The following is a 21,900-nucleotide window of genomic DNA, read 5'->3' on the forward strand; positions in this document are numbered from 1 at the left end:
GTGTATGTGTGTATGTTCACAAATCTGTACTGTCTTTTGTGTGTGTGTGTGTGTGTGTGTGTGTGTGTGTGTGTACATGTGCGCACACAGTGCTAACAAAGCTGTACTGTCTTTTTTTTGTTTTGTTGTGTGTGTGTGTGTGTGTGTGTGTGTGTGTGTGTGTGTGTGTGTGTGTGTGTGTGTGTGTTTACAGATACGCATGAGGCTCTTTTACAGTGTTCATGTCAGACAGGTAACTATAAGAGTTTATTATGTACTTTTGTTTCCAGACTAGATGTTCATTGTGTTTCACTGTTGCAGTCATTACACTTGGGTTATCCTGCTGGCAGGCTACCCGCAGTCGGCCCGAATTCCAAAGTCCTGGTCCGGCGTCGGTTGCTGTCGCCTCTTCCCTGACATCAGTGCACCAGGAGTACATAAGATGCAGCCAACGCCATTTTCTTCAGTCTTTCTTGCCATGCGGTGCCCGAAGCAAAAGCAGTTCGCAAGTGCCGGTCGGCCGACTTCTGAGATTTTCGAAATTGAATTTCAGAACCGAAGTCTTCAATAAAGCTAAGTACCCCGTTGGGAAAACATTTTCTTGCTCCAGACCAATGTCAGTAAAAGTTAACAATTGTATTTCTTGTGGAAAGCAAATACCTCATAAGGATTTTCACTCTTACTGTATTCCTTGCCTAGGCCCTGACCACGACATTGCTAGTTGTCGCTTTTGTGCTAGATTCAACCAATGCACTATTAAGCATCTGTCTGATTTTGCTTTACATTATTTTGGCCGAAGGTTTAACTACATAATGCCGTCAGAACAACCGACGACCGGAATTCATAAAAAACGCAAAGACAAAGAAAAGGACAGGCATCCAAGGTCCAAAACCAACAATGAAGCTTCTTCTAGGCCAGTCGCCGGTTCGCCGGTTCTCAGTGAGGCGCTTTGGCAGCCCCTGACACCCGCTACCTCAGAGCCGCAGGCTGCCTTCGATTCCCACGTGGAGACAACTAGGCCTCTGGAAACCCAAGATATTGGGCCTACAGAAACTATTCCCTCAGATGGCTCCAGAGTCGCTGAGCAGGCATCGGCTTCTGAGGGTGTTTTCAGACCTACACAGCTTACCGTCAAGTCCACTTCAGCAGCCAAGGCAAAGTCTAAAACACCATTAAAGACACAAACAAATCAGCATTCTCCCGGACAGTCATCCATGCCAAAGAAACAGATGCTTAAAATTGCCGAGGACCTAATTACTTTGATCAGGGGTTCCCATCCCCCACCTGATAAAAGGCCTAGGCAAGACACTGACTATGACTCCTCTGACCAGGTTTCTATTTCCTCTGATTCCTCTTCAGAACAGGGATATTCTCTTCCTCCCTATGAGGACTATGATGCTGAAGCATCTATCCCTTCAGCCTCTCCTCCTGAGGATTACTCTTTTGGGGAAACCTTGCACACCATGAGGGAGCATTTCCATTGGGAGAGCCAGGATTATTCAGAATCCAAGAAAAGGCTCAGGGATTTTCTTTTATTGCCTCAGCACAGGCCCCTTGCTATCCCCCCTGTACTAGATATTGTTGATTATGTTTTTTTCTGAATCCAGTTTGACTCCTGATTCTTTACCCCCTGCACCAGTTAAGCCAGATAGGTACCACAGGGTCCCATACTCTCATAAATTTCTTAAAAACCCTGCTGCTGACCCTGAAATAATTTCTCAGGGTCCCAAAGGGGATAAGGCTTCCACTATAAAAAACCCTGTCCCCTCTGATAGGGACTCTAGAGCTCTGGACAGATGGGGGGAAAAAGTTTACATTTCTGCTACTTTAGCTGTAGGGGCTTTAAACTTCCACTTTCACATGCTTAAATATCAACAGGGCCTCATGTCTGTGTTAAAACAGAAAATGCTTACAGACTCAAAGTCCTGACAACAAGGAATTGCAGGATTTATTGCATGCAGCTGAACAAGTGGGAAAGCGTACTCTGCATTGTGGTTTTGATTCATTAGAGGCTTCTTGCAGAGCCGCAGTTACAGGTTCTGTCATTCGAAGGCATGCTTGGTTAAAAGAACAAAGTTTACCTGATCATGTTAAAGCAAAATTATTGGATGCTCCACTACAGCATGATACTTTGTTTGGTGTTAAGGCAGAAGAGGGGTTAAAGAAAATGGAGGATAAAGCAAAATCAATGCAGACAGAAAAGGATTTTTTACAGGTTTAGCCACCTAAATTTAGCAGAAACTGGCCTTCTAATAATGGTACTTTCCAGTGTTAGACAGGCCGCATAGTGGCAGATACAGATGCACAAGAGGCTGATCTCAGCCCCAAGGCTCATACAGACCTAAACAATGGGATGCTTCAGCCCCCAAAGGTGGAGAAGACAAATCACAACCTTATAGGAAACAGTCCCAATGACTTCCCTCTACAAATGCCAAGCACTTACCTTTTGGCAGCACCCTTAGGGGGAAAGCTAGCACTTTTCGCACAAAATTGGCACATGATCACCCAGGACAAATGGGTACTGAATATTGTTTCTCAGGGTTACAGGTTCCACTTTCACACCCTTCCAAGGTCAAAAGGTATGCCAGACCTGCCATAAAACCAATGGGCAGAGGCACAAAAGCAAATTTCTGCTCTCATGGACATGAGAGCTATTCAAAAGGTACCACAGCAAGAACAGGGACAAGGATTTTACTCAAGACTTTTCTTGGTACCCAGAAAGGACAAAGCCTGGAGACCAATACTGGACCTGTCAATTCTAAATACTTTCCTGGATGTTCCAAAATTCAAAATGTTGACACTGCAGCAACTTCTACCCATGCTGGGATAGAAGGCTTGGCTAGTTACTTTTGACCTCAAAGAGGCATACCTGCATGTCCTAATCAGACAATCTTGCAGAAGATACCTCAGATTCATAGCTGGCTCAATGCATTACCAATTCTCTGCACTGCTCTTTGACTTATCTACTGTGCCCAGGGTCTTCACAAAATGCCTGGCACCAGTAATTGCATTTTGCAGACAAAAAAGGAATTCAAATGTATCCCTACTTGGACGACTGCCTTATTCAAGCAGAGAGCAAGGACATTCTACTAAAGCATCTGGCGTTTGTAAAAAGATTACTAATTTGCCTAGGGTACACAGTAAACAAAATAAATCAAAACTAGTGCCCTCTCAAGAGATAATATTCCTGGGTGCAAGCTTAAATACAACTGCCCAGATGGCTTATCTCACGCCAGACAAGCAAAGGCAACTGACTCATTACTTTCAAATGATGGCAACAAAGACAGGCTTTGGGCTTCATGGCATCCTGCATTCTACTAATTCCATATGCAAGACTGCATATGAGGAAACTACAATGGTATCTAAAAAGTGTTTGGACTCAACATTGCCACAGCCTGGAAACAATAATAACTCTTATTCCCTGCCTGCAACAGGAGTTTCGATGGTGGGCACTGGCCAGCCACCACAACAGGGGACAGCCTTTCACTTTACCCACAGCCAGGCAGACACTATTAACAGATGCATCGGATTATGCCTGGGGGGCACATATGGCAGGAAAATGTATTCAGGGCACGTGACCTTTGGAACAAATGCATCTTCACATCAATCAAAAAGAGATGCTAGCTGTACAGAATGCCCTGACAGCCTTCAAGGATCTACTACATCCAGGACAACTATTACTAAAGACGGACAATACCACAGTGATGTGGTATGCAAACAAGCAAGGGGGCACACATTCCTACCCCATCTGCAGGCAAGCCATGACTTTCTGGAACACAGCACTGACCTATCAAGTACATCTGCAGGCAGAATTCCTGCCAGGAAAGAAAAATACTCTGGCAGACGAACTAAGCAGAAACCTCATGGATCCTCACGAGTGGAAACTAAATCCGCAGGTCTTCAGCATAATAACAAGGAAATGGGATGCCCAGACGTAGATCTTTTTGCCTCCCCCCACAACTGCCAACTACAGAGATTCTGCACAAGGACTTATCACACACAAGCATGGAAAGTGGATGCTCTATCATTCAGCTGGAAAACCCTATCAGTTTATGCCTTTCCACTCCTACGTCTCCTTCCCAAGGTGCTCCTAAAAGTCAGACAAGAGAAGCCAAAAATGATCCTGATTGCCCCAGACTGGCCACGCCAGCACTAGTACCCAATGAAGTAGCTCCGTGTTTAGCGATTTTTGATTGGCCCGTATACCAGTATATCAAAAAAAATCGCAAAACACACCTACTTCCGTTTAATGCGGAACTGCGATGTTTCGTATTAAACAGAAGTAGCTCTGTGTTTATTTATTTTTGATTGGCCTGGGCCAATCAAATAAAAAATAAACACAGAGCTACTTTGCTACTTTTGTTTAATGTGGAATGTTCCACATTAAAGACGAGGAAGACCTTTTTTTTTTAGTGTTCACTTTGTCCCTACCTGGCCAGTCGGAAATCTGGCAACCCTGGATTGTGGTCACTTTTATCTGATACTACTTAGCAGTGTATTTATTAATAATATATGGGATAAACCCAGAATACATGTTCAGTTTAGTCACTGCTAATACAATGCAACATAATGACAGTCAATTGCTTGGCTATGTACAGCTTCTTCTAGGTGTTGTTTAATTTTCTGTACATACACCTATTAAGGCAGAAAATAACCTATCAGTACCTGACAAACCAGTTTTCCAAATTGCTTATTAGAATGAGTACATCTCACCCACAATAGCATGTTCTCTCTGATTTTACACTATGGTGTTCGCTTTCAGAGCTCTGTTTTCTTTTTCAGCAGAAATACATGCTTATGTGCAGATTGTTCATTGTGCAATGTGAAAGGAATCACAAAATGAGACAGAAGGACTGAAATAGAATGCTACTGTGTGTTGATGGGAAATCCAAACAAGTTTTGAGACAGGAGGATTAGCAAATAGTGTAATGTCTACAAATGTACCACATTTCCATCATTAAACATTTCTGTAAACTGTTTTCATTACTTTTTTGGTGATAGTGTTTGTTTATATAACCATGTTTTTTGTAAAGTTAATGATTTTAACAACTATTCTCATGACAGATATTGAGAAGCAGTGATTATGCATGTTGAGGGGTGTCCACTATGGATGCCTGCACATTTGAAGATGTAATTTATTTTCTTCAGCACTGTCTTGAGAACAGAAAGCTGTGAGATATTTTCACTTTGGTCTGTTGCAATCGGAATTAGCAAATGTTAAAAACTACACAAAGACCTGGTGTTTATTTCACATATTGTCAAGGATATAATTGCGCAATTGATCCCAAAGAACATGTACTAAAAGCAAGTGTTAATCCTCTGCGTGGAGATGATTTTTTTTCTCCTTTTGTGTTTCTCTTGCAGCCATTCAGTCTGACAATGAAGTCCTTGTTTTGGTGGAGGGAAGAAGGTAATGAGCAAGCTGTTTTGTATCCTGATTCACTGCCTTATCTGTATCAGAATTCCTGACATGGCAACTGTCCATTTCATCATTTTGCTGATAGTTACTTTTGCTGAATAATTATCATTTGTTTTAGGAATGTTCTGTTTTTTGAGTTAAATGGTGTTAGTGTATAAATGTGAGCTTTTCTATCTACAAAAAGCAGCATTGTACTATTGGAGTATTAAAAAACTTTGGCAGGTGTCCTTATTTTCACATTGCAGTGTCTGTCCATTAAAGTTTAAAATGCACTAAGTAGTAACTCTCTCTGTGCAAATGGAGTCAGCATTTTGTAATACACTGCATAATATGCTGTGAAGCAGAAATGATTGGAAAAGCATTACTGTATATCTGAGCCAAGTTTAGAAGATATGAGTTTACAGTTATACTATCAAATAGCTTCATCCTGTATGAGAAATGTAAAGGGATTTTCCAAGCCCTCCATTAATTACACTATGCTTTGATTTATTACCACCATAATTTAGTTTAAATTTGCAACTGTATAACTAGAATGTATGTTTCAAATGTTACACACACTAACAATACATTCTTTATGTATTATTCTAGATTATACAATGATTCAATATTAATATTCGAAAACGTGCATGCTGATTGGCCAGCCCGACCAGCGTGCCCGTTGTAAATCCCACATTATACAATGACCCTATTAATATTCCAAAACATGAACGCTGATTGGTCAGCGTGCCCGTTGTAAATCAGACTTATACTAATGGAAAAAGGTCTGGTCGCCTGGACTTTTTCCATTAGTATGTCTTTTTTTTTTTTTTTTGTGTTGGACAGCAAAGGAGAACAGAAGAGCTCCGTTGCTGTTACCTCGCTATGTTAAACGAGTTTAACATAGCTAGATATCTTAAAAAAAAGTAACGGAGATCTTCTTTTCTCCGTTGCTTTTTTTTAAGATATCTTGCTATGTTAAACTCTTTTAACATAGCGAGACACCTTTTAAAAAGCAACAGAGATCTTCCTTTCTCCATTGCTTCAACACACAGCTCTGATGTACTGCGTAACCATACGCATGCGCAGTACATCAGAACTGCCGCAGAATACTGGACAGCTGCGGAAGGGCAGCAAGAAGGCATTATACAATGCCATTATTTAAGAAAAGTAAGTATTTTTTTTTCTTAAATAATGTCATTTATAATAGCAATAACCCACGCCTGGGTGTGGGTAATGCTGGATTTACCCATGGTTGCCTTTGTTTGGCCAAACCACACCAACCGTGATTAAATGCAGCATTACCCACACCCAGGTGTGGGTTATTGCTTAAATATACCAACAGAAAAAGATCTGGTCGCCCGGCCTTTTTTCTGTTGGTATAAACTGCCCCAAAACCTTTTTTATTTTTTTACAATTAAAAAAAAGAGAGAGAGAAAACAGAGCAACGGAGACTCTGTTTTCTCCATTGCTTCCGTTTCAAAGCTTTGATGTACTAGGTATGTGTGGGAACGCAAGTCCCATACGCATGCTCAGTAGATCAAAATGAAGAAGCAGTATACCACAATCGGCAGAAGAACAGCAGTCCGCCATTATACAAAGACATTATTTAAGTAAAGTAAGTATTTTTTTCTTAAGTAATGTAATTGTATAATAGCAATAACCAACTCTATGGTTATGGTATATTGTAGATTTACCAGAATAGATGAGGGGCTATGTCCCCCACACCCCCCAATGTGGGGGGCTGTGCCCCCCAACTATATATACTAACTCCAGAATCACACTACAGTGGAGAAAAGGTATATGCCCTTTTCTCCACTGTACTGTGATCCTGGAGTTAGTATATTTAGTTGGGGTGTGTGGGGGCGTAGCCCCCACCTATTCTGGTTTTATATCGTCCACTTTACAATTCAGTATGTTGAAATTTAGCATTGTAAGATTTCAGTATTATGGGTTTCAGTCAAGTCTTCTTCTTCTTCTTTCGGCTTTTTCCCGGTTAGGGGTTGCCACAGCGGATCACCTTGTCCGCACATTGAATGGCAGTGGAGTTTTACAGTGTCGAGTTGCCAGCTCGGCGCCCAACCTTCCACAGAAGGCACACTCACATGCACACCTAGGGCCAATTTAGAGTGTCCAATCCACCTGCAGCATGTCTTTGGGATGTGGGAGGAAACCGGAGCACCCGGAGGAAACCCACGCGACCACAGGGAGGACATGCAGACTCCGCACAGAAGGCACCCCAGCCGAGGATTGAACTGGAGAACCTCTTGCTGTGAGGCAGCAATGCTAACCACTGCACCACCGTGGCCGCCCTTATGGGTTTCAGTCAAGTGATTTTTAGTATTTTGAAATTTCAGTCTTATGGTCTCAGTCAAATGAGTTTCAGTCATATTAAGTTTCTATCAACTGATAGGAATCCTTTTAATTATATACAGTTTCTTGTTTACTATACATGTATACCATATTCTTTATTATAAAATAAGACTGCAGCATAGGGATCTGTTTTAAAGTTAAAAAGTAAATTATTGGTGCTGTTCAAAGTTTGGCGTGTCAGAAAACAATAAAAAAGTTAAGGCTAGCTTTGTAGGCTTGGTAAATGCTGATGTACTTTCAGAATCTTGTTGGTTGCTATGAGAAAGAATGATAAAAGAATGCGATAACTCACTAAGTGCTCTTTTAAAATGAAAATATATCCTGTCTCATTCGATGGCACCATACTAGCAGATAATGATGGCAATCAGAGCTGACATGCAAGTAATGACTTTTAGAAGTGCAAACAGAATGTTATCTTTGTTATTGGTAATGTTTACCAATAATATGCAGGGTGAACTTCATAAAAACTTTAGGTCAGATTTATTTTAAAATGTTTAGTTCGAGATAAAGGTGGATGTAATATTCATCTGCGAATTATTTTCGCAAAACCTAACTGCATCCTCGCACTTTAATTACTTATGAGAACTGCAAAAATAACAGTAAGGAGTATAACTTTATCACATTCATACTGCACAAACCAAAACAGTGTGACAAAAGAAATAACAAAAAACAGCCATTTTAAAGGCAAAACTTCTTTCTGTTGAAATATAAAAACTCTTTAGTTTTGGGAGAGGTCTTACCTCCCATGTATGCCTTCAGTACCCCTACTAAATATAACCAGTGCTGAGGTCACTGCACCTCAGGAGAAATGGCTCATTTATGGCAGCCTGAGATCATTACACATACCAGTCTGGAATACGCAAACAGATGTATTATAAAACATGATGTTTTTTCTTTTATTTGTTAATCGGGGTAAGCACACTGGATATAAATGCATGTTTCCATTGCAGAACCGGCAGTACTATCTGGACAACTGTGACTTAAGCAATGACATTTCTCATAATTAAAAAAAAATGGTGACTAAGGAGTTTCTTCCTCTCTTTGGAAGTTTTCTCTTCAATGTTCACTATCTTTCAAGAAAATAAGATCATGTCTCCATGTCTGCACCAATGAGGGCATTCAGGATTAAATAAGAAAAATAAAATTAGTAATAAGGAGTTATTGTGCTGCACTGTCATTGTTGACCACATTAGTCTTCTCCCTAGCAGCCCATATATTGTGTTAGCAAAGGTACCCCCCTACACACACACACTCATACATACATCCACACATGCACGTAAACACACACATCCTCTTATTCACAAACAGCACTCCCACTCACTCAAACTCATGGCAACACTCACCTACACACCCACATGCATACTCCAATACATACACACACACACACACACACTGACTCACACATATTCACTCACATATACACAGAGGCCTGCTCCAGTACAAATACACACAACACACACACACACACACACACACACACACACACACACACACACTCACTCACATATACACAGAGGCCTGCTCCAATACAAGTACACACATAACACACACACACACTCAGCCTCCCATACCTAATCATTGTAGTGCAAGCACTCAGGCAAGCACTTGCATACATACGTGCACACGCACACACACACACACGCACACACACACACACACACACACACACGCACGCACGCACACACACACACACACACACGTACGCACATACACACACATACACACACACACACACACACACACACACACACACACACACACACACACGCACACACACACACACACACACACACACACACACATACGTACGCACATACACACATACACAGACACACACACACACACACACACACACACACACACACACACACACATCCATACACACACACACACACACACACACACACACACACACACACACAAGCGCACACACACACACACACATTGATATTCCTACAGACACACACAAATATGTTAACACACATATGCGTACTGACACCCCCCCTGCACACTTGTAGCTCCATCAGAGTTACCTGCAGAGTGACTACTCAGATATGATTGAATGGTTGAATGTCATCATTTGACAGCATTCAATTTTTATCATCCTAAAGTAAATTTTACTTGCATGAGTGAGTTGGCAGCCACATACTTTCCAAGTGACAGAACACGCCTAATTAGCAATAGCTACTCCCTTGGACTGCCACATTAGCAGGAGGCTGTTCAAGCAAGCTCACTCTCCAGCATAAGGCTCCTACAAATTGAAAACATCAGTGTTAGAACGGCCTGTGAATCAGAAACATTTCCATAGTGCTGAAACCTTCTGATGTAAGCCTCTGAATCACGGTAAGCCTTTTTAACTCCACTTTCAATAATTCTAACAAACTGTTGAATAAACATAGTTTGTATGGACCATTTTCTTTAGATGCTTAGGCTGCACGTGCAAGTCATAGATTACATTATCCATTGAGCCAAGTATGTCTTTTAAGAAATCGAAGAGAAGTAGAATATGACCATCCCACCTTAACCCTCTCCCTGCTGTGTATCTTCTTTCTCCCTTCCCACTCTCCCTCCTCTCAAATTTCTCTTTAATAGCCCCAGCACTACTTTTACTGTTTCTTTCTTCTTTCTCTACTGTTACCCTCACACTCTCTCTCTCTCTTCTTCTCATTTTTACTGGTACGGGATATATTTTTTAATTATTGATATGTTGCCAAACTTTTCTAATGTACATTACATTATCATGTTAATTTTTTTGTATTGTTGTAATGTGGAGCTTTTCTCCTCAAGCCTATGCTGGAAATGGGCATTAGCTCAGTTGGACTGTCCCAGTCAACAAATGACAAGTAACTAAATAAATATAACAAAAATATCCATGGAAAACTAGAAAACATGTAACTCTTTACAGGCTGAAGCCAGAGGTCAGATATGAACTCCTGACCTTGGAGGAGAGAAGCATCAGTACGAATTACTGTAGCACTATTTTGCCCTATATATATATATATATACAGATATGAGAATATTGGGATACTCTTGTTAAAAAATAAAATATTTTTTAATAATCTCTGTGCATTAATGAGGGGTATTCCAGAAAAAAAATTATGCATAAAAATATACACTACTTAGGAAAGACAATACAAAAGTCATAGATGATTTTGAAAAACTTTTAGTTCAGATATCATAACTTATGAGACCTTTATCTTACTTGAGATATATATATATATATATATATATATATATATATATGTATATATATATATGTATGAATCAAAATGTCTTACTTAATTTATACTCTATAGTGCAGTTCTAAGCAGAGGTCATAATATCTGAATGAAGCAAAGGCTTGTGAAAACTTCCCTGACATTCATTATGTTTTTTCTTTTAATGTATAGCAGTGTCTGTACTTGAACTTAACTAGATTTTGCTTTAAGTTGTAGTTATAGGTCAGTAGAGAATGCCAGAAGTGAAGTGAAAAGTCAGAAGGGCAGCACAGATTGTTTGTGTTTCACTGTTGCAGTCATCACCTGTGGGTTATCCCTGCTGTGGTAGCCCTATGCCGGCCCGAATACAAGAGTCAGTGTTTTTCTGCATCAGCTGCTGTCAACTGTAGACTGACGTCAGGTTGTCAGTGCTTAAAAGCAAGGCATCTGATGCCATTACACCAGTCTTTCTTGCCACGGGGCCTGTAGCAGAAGCAGTTCACAAGTGTGCCTGTCGGTTGCTACCAGAGTTTGGATCACAGCTGAAAACGTCTAAAGCTAAGTACCCCGTTGGGGATCTCTTTTTCTTGCACTAACCGATGTCCAAAAAAGTTAACAATTGTCTCGCCTGTGGAAAGCAGATCTGACACAAAGACTTCATTCATAATGCATCACTTGTTTAGGCCCAGACCATGATGTTGCCCATTGCAGGTTCTGTGCCCTTTTTAATGCGAGAACCATTCGTCGTAGAGCTCTTTTTATAGACAGGTATTTTCATCCTCCGTCTTCTCATATGGCATCGGTCAGCCAACAATCTGTACAGCCTCCTAAAAACTGTAGGGATAAAGATAGAGACAGACCTCACAAGGCTAAGCCTTCCGATGACTCTTCTGCTAAGCAGGTCGTCAGTTCTCCAAACAGGTATTTTCATCCTCCGTCTTCTCATATGGCGTCGGTAAGCCAACATTCTGTACAGCCTCCTAAAAAGTGTAGGGATAAAGATAGTGACAGACCTCACAAGGCTAAGCCTTCCAATGACTCTTCCACTAAGCAGGTCGTCCGTTCTCCGGAATTCAATGATGTGTTTTTGCAGCCCCTGATGCCCGATGCAATTTCTATGCATGCCACTATCAATACCCTTTCAGAGTCCAGTATGCTGCAGAAATCTTCTTCGTCTTCAGAGCCTTTAGCTGTCTCTGCCTTGGTTGGGTCTGGAGCCACTACTCAGGCACCGGCTTCTGAGGAGGTCTTTCACACTACCAATTTCAGTCAGAAACCGACATCTTCACACCCGACTACCATTCCTCTCAGACCGATGACTACTCTTAGGCCTAGATGCCAGGCCACCCCTAGAAAATCTACCTCTAGCCACCATCTTACTCCTGCCCCTCCACCCCAGGCCCAGATGCTTAAGATGGTGGAGGATCTTATTTCCCTTGTCAAGGGCAGTCAAGCCACAACTTCTAAAAGGAAAAGATACCCTTTTCCTGAACTATTGCCAGAGCAAGATTCTGAGGAATCAGATTATTCAGATTTTGAAGAGGATCAGCAACTTCTTACTGCTTATGAGGACTCAGATGCAGAGGAATCCATCCCTTCTGCCCCCCCACTAAAAGACCTCTCCTTTGAGGAAACCCTCCACACCCTCAGGGAACATTTCCAATGGGAATCTCAGTATTTCCCTCAGTCTAAGATAAGGCTAAGAAAATGTCTAGACCTACCCGAGCACAGACCCCGTGCCATCCCCCCTATTTTAGAAGTGGTGGATGATGTTTTCCATGAATCCAGTTTAGCCCCGGACACCCTTCCTCCTATTCCCAGTAAGCCAGACAGGTATTACAGAGTACCAGACACTCACAATTAGCTGTACAGAAGTCCTGCTGCAGACCTGGATGTTATTACACAGGGCCCCAAGGGAGCCAGGGCTAGTTCTGGAAAGAACCCTACTCCTTCTGATAAAGATGCCAGAGCTCTGGACAGATGGGGTAAAGAAGTTTACACCTATGTAACCTTAGCCATCAAACCTCTCAACTGTCAGTTCCATATGTTAAAATATCAACAGCACACTTTGGTACTATTAAAGCAAAAGATTTCTACTTTTCCTGACTGTGCCAGTTCTAAGGAGTTAGCAGATTTACTGCACTCTACTTGTCAAGTGGCAAGACACTATTTACACTGTGGATATGATGCACTAGAAGCCTCTAGCAGGGCAGCAGTGTCAGGCTCTGTCTTTAGGAGACCTGCATGATTGAAGGAACAGCCTCTCTCTGATCATGTCAAATGTAAATTAATTGATGTAGCTTTGGATAAAGACCGCTTGTTTGGAGAAAAGGCAGAAGAGGTGCTTAAAAAAATGGAGGGCAAAGCAAAATCTATGCAAACAGTAAAAGATTTCTTTCAGGTTCAACCTCTCTAGATACAGCAGGAAATTTCCCTGTAAGCACTGGTCTTTTCCTGCTCCTAGCAGATGGGGGTAGGGCCAACCAGGTCCCTACAGCAGGGACAACAGAGAACCAAACATTTGACCACATCCACCTCTAAAGCAGGGAGTTCTAAGCCATCCCTCTATGGCAAAAACTCCCAGTGACCCCCCCCCCTTTGACCTCCTCTCACCCAAAAGCTCATATGAAGGCTGTCCCTCTGCAAAGAAAATTGGCTGTCTGTAACCAAGGACCAGTGGGTCTTAAAGATTATTTTCCAGGGATACAAATTCACTTTCAACAAAATCCCAATTACCTGAGGGCACCCAGACTTACCTTCCAATTAGTGGGCAGAGGCATTAAAGCAAATCCAAATTCTTATAGCCCAGGGGGCAGTAGAAATTGTCCCCGCAGATCAAGCAGGCAAAGGCTTTTATTCCAGGCTTTTCCTTGTTCCCAGAAAGAAGGGCAATTGGGGACCCATCCTGGATCTGTCCATTCTGAACACATCCCTGGTGGTCCCCAAATTCAAAATGCTAACCCTGCAGCAGCTGCTGCTTATGCTGACGAAAAATTTCTGGTTAGTGACCCTGGACCTAAAAGATGCGTACCTCCATATCCCCATAAGAGAGTCCTGCAGGAAATTCCTGCATTTCAGAGCAGGCTCACAACTCTTTCAGTTTTCTGCACTTCCCTTTGGCTTATCTACTGCTCCCAAGGTTTTCACCAAATGTTTGGCCCTGGCCATAGCATTTTGCAGACAGCAAAATATACAGAATTACCATTATCTGGATGACTGCCTCATCCAGGCAGAGAGCAGAGAAAAGCTGCTCTAGGACCTACACTTTGTCAAAACCCTCCTAAATGCCTTGGGGTTCACCATCAACGAGAAGAAATCAAAGCAGACTCCCTCTAGCAGAATCATTTTCCTGGGAGCACTGTTGGACACAGCATCCCAAATGGCATTCCTAACCCCAGAAAAGCATGCTTCTTGCCTCTCTATTTTACCCAGCTAGCACCCAAAAGTCACCTCACAGCAAGGAAGTAACTGCAAGCATTGGGGTACATGGCTTCTTGCATCCTTCTGATTCCTCTGGCCAGACTACACATGAGGACATTTCAGTGGTATCTAAGGAACCTTTGGTGTCAACACTCACAACCTCTAGAGACCCCTCTCTCTCTCTCTGATCCCCTGTATAAGGGGTGAGTTTTTGTGGTGGACAGGGGCCTGTGCCAGGAACCAAGGTCTCCCCTTCATCCACCTCCCCACCAGGCAGACCATCACCACCGATGCCTCAGACATCGCTTGGGGCGCCCACCTAGCAGGCAGGTGCACCCAAGGTCTTTGGAATGCCCAACACCTTCTCTTGCATATCAACCAAAAGGAAATGATTGCAGTGCAAAAGGCTCTGACATCCTTCCAGCCCCATCTCAGGCCAGGAGTTCTCCTTATCAAAACAGACAACACCACAGTAATGTGGTACATCAACAAACAGGAAGGGACACAATCTTACCCTCTGTGCAGGCTAGCCATGAACCTCTGGCTGACTGCCTCCTCCATGGGATTGCACGTAATAGCCCAATACCTGCCAGGGATCAACAACACCCTGGCAGACCACTTAAGCAGACACTTAATGGACCCCCACGAATGGCAGCTCCACAAAAAGACCTTTGTGCAAGTCACTCAAGTGTGGGGAAATCCGGAGGTGGATCTCTTTGCTTCGCACCACAACCATCAGCTAAACAATGTTGCACCAGGGAATATAACCACCTGGCATGGAAGGTGGATGCCTTGACCTTCCCATGGAACTCCCTCTTTGTGTACACTTTCCCTCCTCTGTCTCCTATTCCCAAGGCACTCATCAAGATAAGGGAGGAGGGGCCCAAGGCCATCCTCATTGCTCCAGATTGGCCCAAACAATCTTGGTACTGCTTGCTGCGCAGCCTGACATCACATCCTCCCAGGCAGCTTCCACAGATCCCAAACCTCTTGACTCAAGTGGGGGGGGGTGCACCCAGATTTGCAGACTCTCAGGCTATCAGCATGGTTGATACTCCCAAGATAAGGGAATGGCTTTTGCTAAGCAAGCAGGTCCTAGACATTATCACAGAGGCCAGAAGACCCAGCACCAGAAAATCTTACACAGGGAAATGGAAACGATTCTGCTCATGGTGCCAGTCCAGAGGGGCCAGTTTCTCACAACCTTCTATCCCTCTTATTCTGGACTATCTAGTGGAATTACTCAATAGTGGTCTCCCCTTCTCTTCTGTTAAAATCTGCGCCTCAGCCATTTCAGCTCAGTTTAATACAGACCAGCTCCAGTTCTCTCACCCTTTGATTAAACAATTCCTCAGAGGGGCTTCTAATATCAGATCTCCCAGAAGGCATCCCACGCCAGCCTGGGATCTTAATTATGTTTTGGAAAAACTAACCTTACCACCCTTCGAACCTGCTGCTTCAGCAGAACTGAAATTCCTCTCCTGGAAGACTGCTTTTTTGCTAGCTTTCACCTCAGCCAGAAGGGTTTCTACACTTCCAGGCACTGATGGCCATTGAACCCTTCATCATTTTCCATGCAGACATGGTTTTCCTTAGGACGAACCCCTCCTTTATACCCAATGTGGTATCTAATGTGACTCTCAACCAGGCCATTCATCTGCCTACCTTCTTCCCTAACCCTCCAAACAAGGGGGGGAAGAATTCTGCACTCCCTGGACGTGTACAGGCAGCTCAGATACTACCTGGACCACAGTAAAGCCTTCAGAAAAATGGACCATCTTCTTGTTAGTTTTGCCCTGGGGCAGAGGGGAAGCCCATTTCCAAGCAGACTGTCTCTAAATGGACATCACACTGTATCCATTTCTGCTACAGATTTCATGGGAAACCTCCCCCTAAGTCTATTTGTACACATTCCACTAGGACAGCCTCCACTTCCACAGCATTCCTCAGAGGTGGTCCCACCAGGAACATCTTGGAAGCTGCCACCTGGACCTCAGTCCATACCTTTACAAAGCATTGCCACCTTCCTCTTTTCTCTAAGGCTAGGACAGGGTTTGCCTCTGCAGTACTGCAGGCCTCCTTACCCATGCCTAGGTCTCTAACTAATCCTGCCACCCCTCTCTTCAGCTTTGGGAATCCTCCCACAGGTGATGAATGCAACAGTGAAACATGAAGAACATAGTACAGTTGTGTACACTTACCATAAATGTAGATGTTAAAGTGTACTGACTGTTGCAGTCTTGGTTTCCCTACCTCCTTCCCCCTTATATCCTCATTCATTAGGGAGACATAAGCTTCTTGGGATGGTTGTTAACCACCAGGACTGCTTTGTCATTTTTCCTGGGGCTCCTGACTGGTGAGGGCAAGAAAAACTGATGTAATGGCATCAGCTACCTTGCTTTATTGCACTGATGACTTGATGTCAGTCTACAGGCGACAGCGGCTGACACAGAAAAATATTGACTCTGGTATTCGGGCCGACTGAGGGCTATCACAGCAGGCATAATCCATAGGTAATGACTGCAACAGTGAATACACTCGTACTTTTACATTTATGGTGTACGCAACTGTACTTTTTGATGAAGCAACTGTTGCATGTTATATTAGGTTGTCAAGAGAAAGGAAATTAATTTGTATGGAGACTGTGCCAGGATTCAGTATCATACTAAATAAGTTAAATATACCTGCACTGAACTTGATCAGAAGCTACTGTGATAAACCTCATGTGGCTGTGATGTGACGATAAGTATGGCATCTGAGGTGGTACAGCAAAGAATGGTCGAAATACAGAGCCTTGCACTTCTGCAGTGAAGTATGCAGACTGGTATACTTCTGCAAAGTGCTGCTAGTGTCATATGGAAGTAGGGCAAGGAAAGAGGAAAGTGCTGGATTCAAGGAATGATTAAGGGCATGGTACTACATGGAAGTAGGGTAAGGAAAGAGGAAAGTGCTGGATTCAAGGAATGATTAAGGGCATGGTACTACATGGAAGTAGGGTAAGGAAAGAGGAAAGTGCTGGATTCAAGGAATGGTACTACATGGAAGTAGGGTAAGGAAAGAGGAAAGTGCTGGATTCAAGGAATGATTAAGGGCATGGTACTACATGGAAGTAGGGTAAGGAAAGAGGAAAGTGCTGGATTCAAGGAATGATTAAGGGCATGGTACTACATGGAAGTAAGGTAAGGAAAGAGGAAAGTGCTAGATTCAAGGAATGATTAAGGGCATGGTACTACATGGAAGTAAGGTAAGGAAAGAGCAAAGTTCTCAATTCAATGAGTTACTAAGGGCCTGGTGCCACAAGGAAACAGGGTAAGGAAAAGGTGAAGTGCTCAGTTCACTGAGTAGCTAAGGTCTTAGTGTCACATGGAAAAAGGGGAAGGAAAGAGCGGAGTGGCTAAGGGCATGGAAGTAGCATAGGGAAAGTGTGAAGTGCTGGGTTCACTGAATGGTTAAAGGCACTGAGTAGGGGTTACAGATCAGTAAGAACTCTGAAGATAGAAGGATGGATGAGAAAGCTCATGTACTTATATCTAATTCTGCTTAGGAAGGACGCTGACAGAGATGGGTTAGAGAAGTATATTTAAAGAATAATTCTGTGGAAATTAAGTGGTGTAGATGAATACAACATTAGTTCTGAGAGAAAATAATTCTCTCTACGGGCAAAAAAGAAGAATAAGAATAGAAGAAGCAATCAAAAGAAGACTGGAGGAAGTGGCAAATGGAGAGTGATTTGTGATAATTTACTGTTCCAGATGCCAAAAGTAAGAGTTATTTGTTTGCTAAACGTTTAGAGACAGGTGCAGACATAACCATCAACCACTTACAGCAAGAAATCTGGACAAAGCCATAACTAAAGGGGGCGCCAAAGGCCCAAATATAGGGACAATTTTTAAATATTACTCTTACAAACTTAGAAAGTAGATAGAATAACAGGTTTAGCTTTAGCATGAATTTTCTGAAGGGTATGAAGTCTCAAACTTAAATGTCTGTTTTTATTAATGATTTGCTAGAAAGCCACAATTTTATGAAAAATGGACCAAAAATATGAGGCAAAAATCAGGGCATTCTGTGAAAGTCAATACAATTGGGAGGTATGATTGCAAACATGACAGAGGAACATCCCAAACTATCAGCAATGCTAAATTCAACAGTGCATACTAATGTCTTTCTGCTTTTCCCAGTTAGGGGTCGCCACAGCGGAACTCCGGTCTGCTAATGATTGGCAGTGGATTTTTTTACGGTGCCGAGTTGCCAGCCCAACGCCCAACCTTCAAAGAAGGCATACCTATTCACACACGCACCTACCTGCATGTCTTTAAATGTCACTCGACCGTGGGGAGGACATGCAGACTCCACACAGAAGGCGAGTGTGCATACTAGAAGATCTAGTCTGATGAACATATGAGCAATAACATTTATAGAACTTTATTTTTGTAGGCACCCCCACACCCTCTATAAGAATATAAGGTCACACAATGCCAGGCTACATGAAACATTAGGTTTTGCCAAAAAGCAAAGTATTTTCTTTACTTCAAAGTCTTATAATCTTGTGGTCGAAATATTTAAGTAACATTTTTCTGTAGTGTAATGGTGTCTGCCTCTTGTAAAGATACATTTCTACATGTTATGTTCAGTGGAACATTTTTGTATTGTGTTTTCTTACCTTTTCCTGCTGGAGTTGCAGCCTTCCTTTGGTCAGACATTTCCCCATCCAAAGGGAGGTGTCATCCAAGGAACCAGAAGGATGCTGTATGCTCCCAATGAATGGCATTCTGTCAAACAGAACATTTTATTTACTTTAGCTTAACCTAGCCCTGATGGTGATAAGAGCACATTGGGAGGGCCACTTGTGCCCCCTTGTTCTCTCATTCATGTTCCTTCACATTTGTAGACAGAGGCTCTCAACACTATGTTGGGTGCCCATTCCCATGTTTTTGCTGGTACTGACTTCCTGCACTATGATAGAGCAGTGATTTAAGCTATCTGGTAACTACCATCCTTCCCACTAGGATGGGTGCATTTACCCTCTCTGCCTGAACTGTCTAGCACCTGAACTGCTAGTCAAACTCAGATCACCTGAGCTGTAGTTGAGGCTTTGTCCTTTTACACCACCCATGCACTTGTCAGAGAAGCTTTTGATATGTTCAGGCTGAAGACTTTTACATTGGTGAGTTTATGTCTGTGATATGTCATCATTACTTAAAACGTGGTGAGTATAGCCTGTACTATTGGCATAGAGAGAGATGATAAAACCTTGATGATGGCCCAAGTACCCTTAGTTTGAATATCAGCTGGGGTGCTGGAATGGAGAATGGGCATGCCAGTCCTTGTGGAGCAGGAGTTACAGAAGTGAACAGGGCAGGTGGGTACATTGATATCCCTGATGGAGACCACAGACCCAGAAGTGCATATCACTTCCTGGTGGTGGTGGTGATGGTGCATCCTGCTGATATTGTTATCCTTATGGAAGTGAAGGGATGGCAGAGTTATATCCATTGCACTTCCCACCACCAGGGTATTGCCAGCATGTGCAAGGAGTGGCGAAGTAGAGAGAACATTTCCTAGCAGTGTGACTCTGCCTCGTGTGCCTTGATCTCCTTGCACACCCCAAACATGGCTTGTATCCAGCTTGGGGGAGTAAAGGAGGTTCAGTAGACCCAGTATGTAAGCATAGGTCCTGGGGGCAGCTGATGGTCAGGTGCAGGGTGCTAATATTGGCCACCAATGCACATGGAGTGATGGTTACAGTACTGATGTTTAGATTTAAGATGAAAAGAGGAGAGCAGAGCAGTACAACAAGTTAATAGTAATTTTTTAAATGAATTAATATAAACATCACGTCATTTATGTGCAAAAATAAGTCATGCAAGTAATTTTATAAATAATTACAGACATCAACCACATGCCCAAAAATAGAAAAAAGGATGTGGATGGATGGTGGATAAAAGGATATTTCAAATTTATTTACTTTATTATTATTTATTTATTTCAGTTTGATGACCGGGGAGGTCCACTGGGCCTAAAAAGAGCCTGTTTTTAGTGGAGGCCTGGGGAGAAAAGCTCCAGTAACAATGACAAACATATTAGCATATACACATACAAAGCAAAGAAGTCATACAGCTTTATGCAGCATTCTACAGTAAAAAAAGATCTACATTCTACAATGTTAATGATAAACTCTATCAACTGTACTGTCTAAGAGTCATTTATAGTGAATTACAATTGAAAATCTACATTCCACAATAATAGGAGTAAATATCTAGCAACCGTACAATTTAAGGGTCATTAACCATGAATTACAATTGAGGATGAGAAATTGTTGGAAATAAACTATTAACAAAATTTGGACACTAAGGAGGAGTAGGAGGGCAAATGATGTGAGTGCAGAGATGATGCATAGTGTTAGAAGGTGGGGTTTGGGTCCTATGTGGGGAAGGAGCAACGGCATTCCCACTTTGAAGATAGGTAGGAATGGAGGAGGTAAGGGAGGGAGGAAGAGAGTTTCATAGTTTAGCTAAGGAGCAGGATATCAGAGAGTGTCCAGATGGCAGTAAAGCTTTGTAGATTTTGATCAGGTTCTGATTTTCTGACCTAAGTGAGATATTAGGAATATAGGGGGTTAAATAGTTGGAAAGAGAGGGACAGGAAGATAGGATAAATATGAGCTTATGGGCAGTGGTGAGTTTAAGGCAGCTCAAATAGTTGGGAAGCTGAAGCCATTGCAGTGAGTGGAGGGAGGTGCAGTGATGGGATGAGTTGGTGGCGATTCGAGAACAGATGAGTACCATACATTAGGGAGGGGAGAAGGTATGTAGAAGTAAGGGTCTTTCTGGTGGAGGGGATGAGATAATGGTTATGCCGATATAGGAGTCCTATTTTTTTTTTTATGTTAGTTTGGAGGTGGATATGAAATTTTAGATGTTCATCAATAATGACGCCGAGCATTTTGATGTGAGGCACAGTTTCAATGGGGGTGTTATTCTGGCTTATGATCTTGAAGGAGATTTTATCAACGGGAGAGTGTTTAGATGGGGAAAAATCATTAATTTGGTTTTCTTGATGTTAAGGGCTAGGTGGTTGTTTTGCATCCAGGTTTCAGAAGGTTGGAAGGGGCATCAGCTGAGCAGATGATTGTTGAATCATCTGCATACTGGATTAGTGTAGAATTGAGGATGGAGTGGTGAAAATTGTTGAATATACTGAAAAGTAAAAGGCCAAGGATAGAACCTTGGGGTACCCCAGTAGGGGTGCATAGAAAGGAAGGGGTGGAATGTTTCCATTTAACAGCATGTTGTCTTTTGGAGAGGTAGCTGGTGAACCAAGCTATGGTGGAAGGGGAGAGATTAAGGGAGGAGAGTTGTGATAGGAGTTTAGGGTGGGAGATGCTGTCAAAGACTTTGGAAAGGTCTAGGAGCAGGGTTGATATGCTTTTACCAGAGTCAAGAGCATGGTTAATTTACTCAAGGAAGGAGAGGAGTGCAGTGATGGTACTGTGGCCCGGACAGAATCCATGTTGTGTGGGGGTTAGGAGGTTGT

At 42.6% G+C, this 21,900-nt stretch overlaps 1 protein-coding gene across 6 annotated transcripts in view; it reads left to right on the top strand.

Moving 5' to 3' along the window:
• Positions 1 to 21,900, top strand: part of ARAP1 (ArfGAP with RhoGAP domain, ankyrin repeat and PH domain 1) — a 2,759,262-nt gene that overhangs the window by 2,115,758 nt on the left and 621,604 nt on the right. For all 6 annotated transcript variants that reach the window (XM_044073028.1, XM_044073030.1, XM_044073029.1 and 3 more), the window contains one exon: positions 5,344 to 5,389. In XM_044073028.1, the coding sequence (XP_043928963.1) occupies positions 5,344 to 5,389 (46 nt within the window). The remainder of the gene's footprint in view (positions 1 to 5,343; positions 5,390 to 21,900) is intronic.

This window comes from Protopterus annectens, chromosome 5.part1 (assembly GCF_019279795.1).
Source record: "Protopterus annectens isolate FY-2018-M chromosome 5.part1, PAN1.0, whole genome shotgun sequence".
NCBI classification, from domain to species: domain Eukaryota; kingdom Metazoa; phylum Chordata; order Ceratodontiformes; family Protopteridae; genus Protopterus; species Protopterus annectens.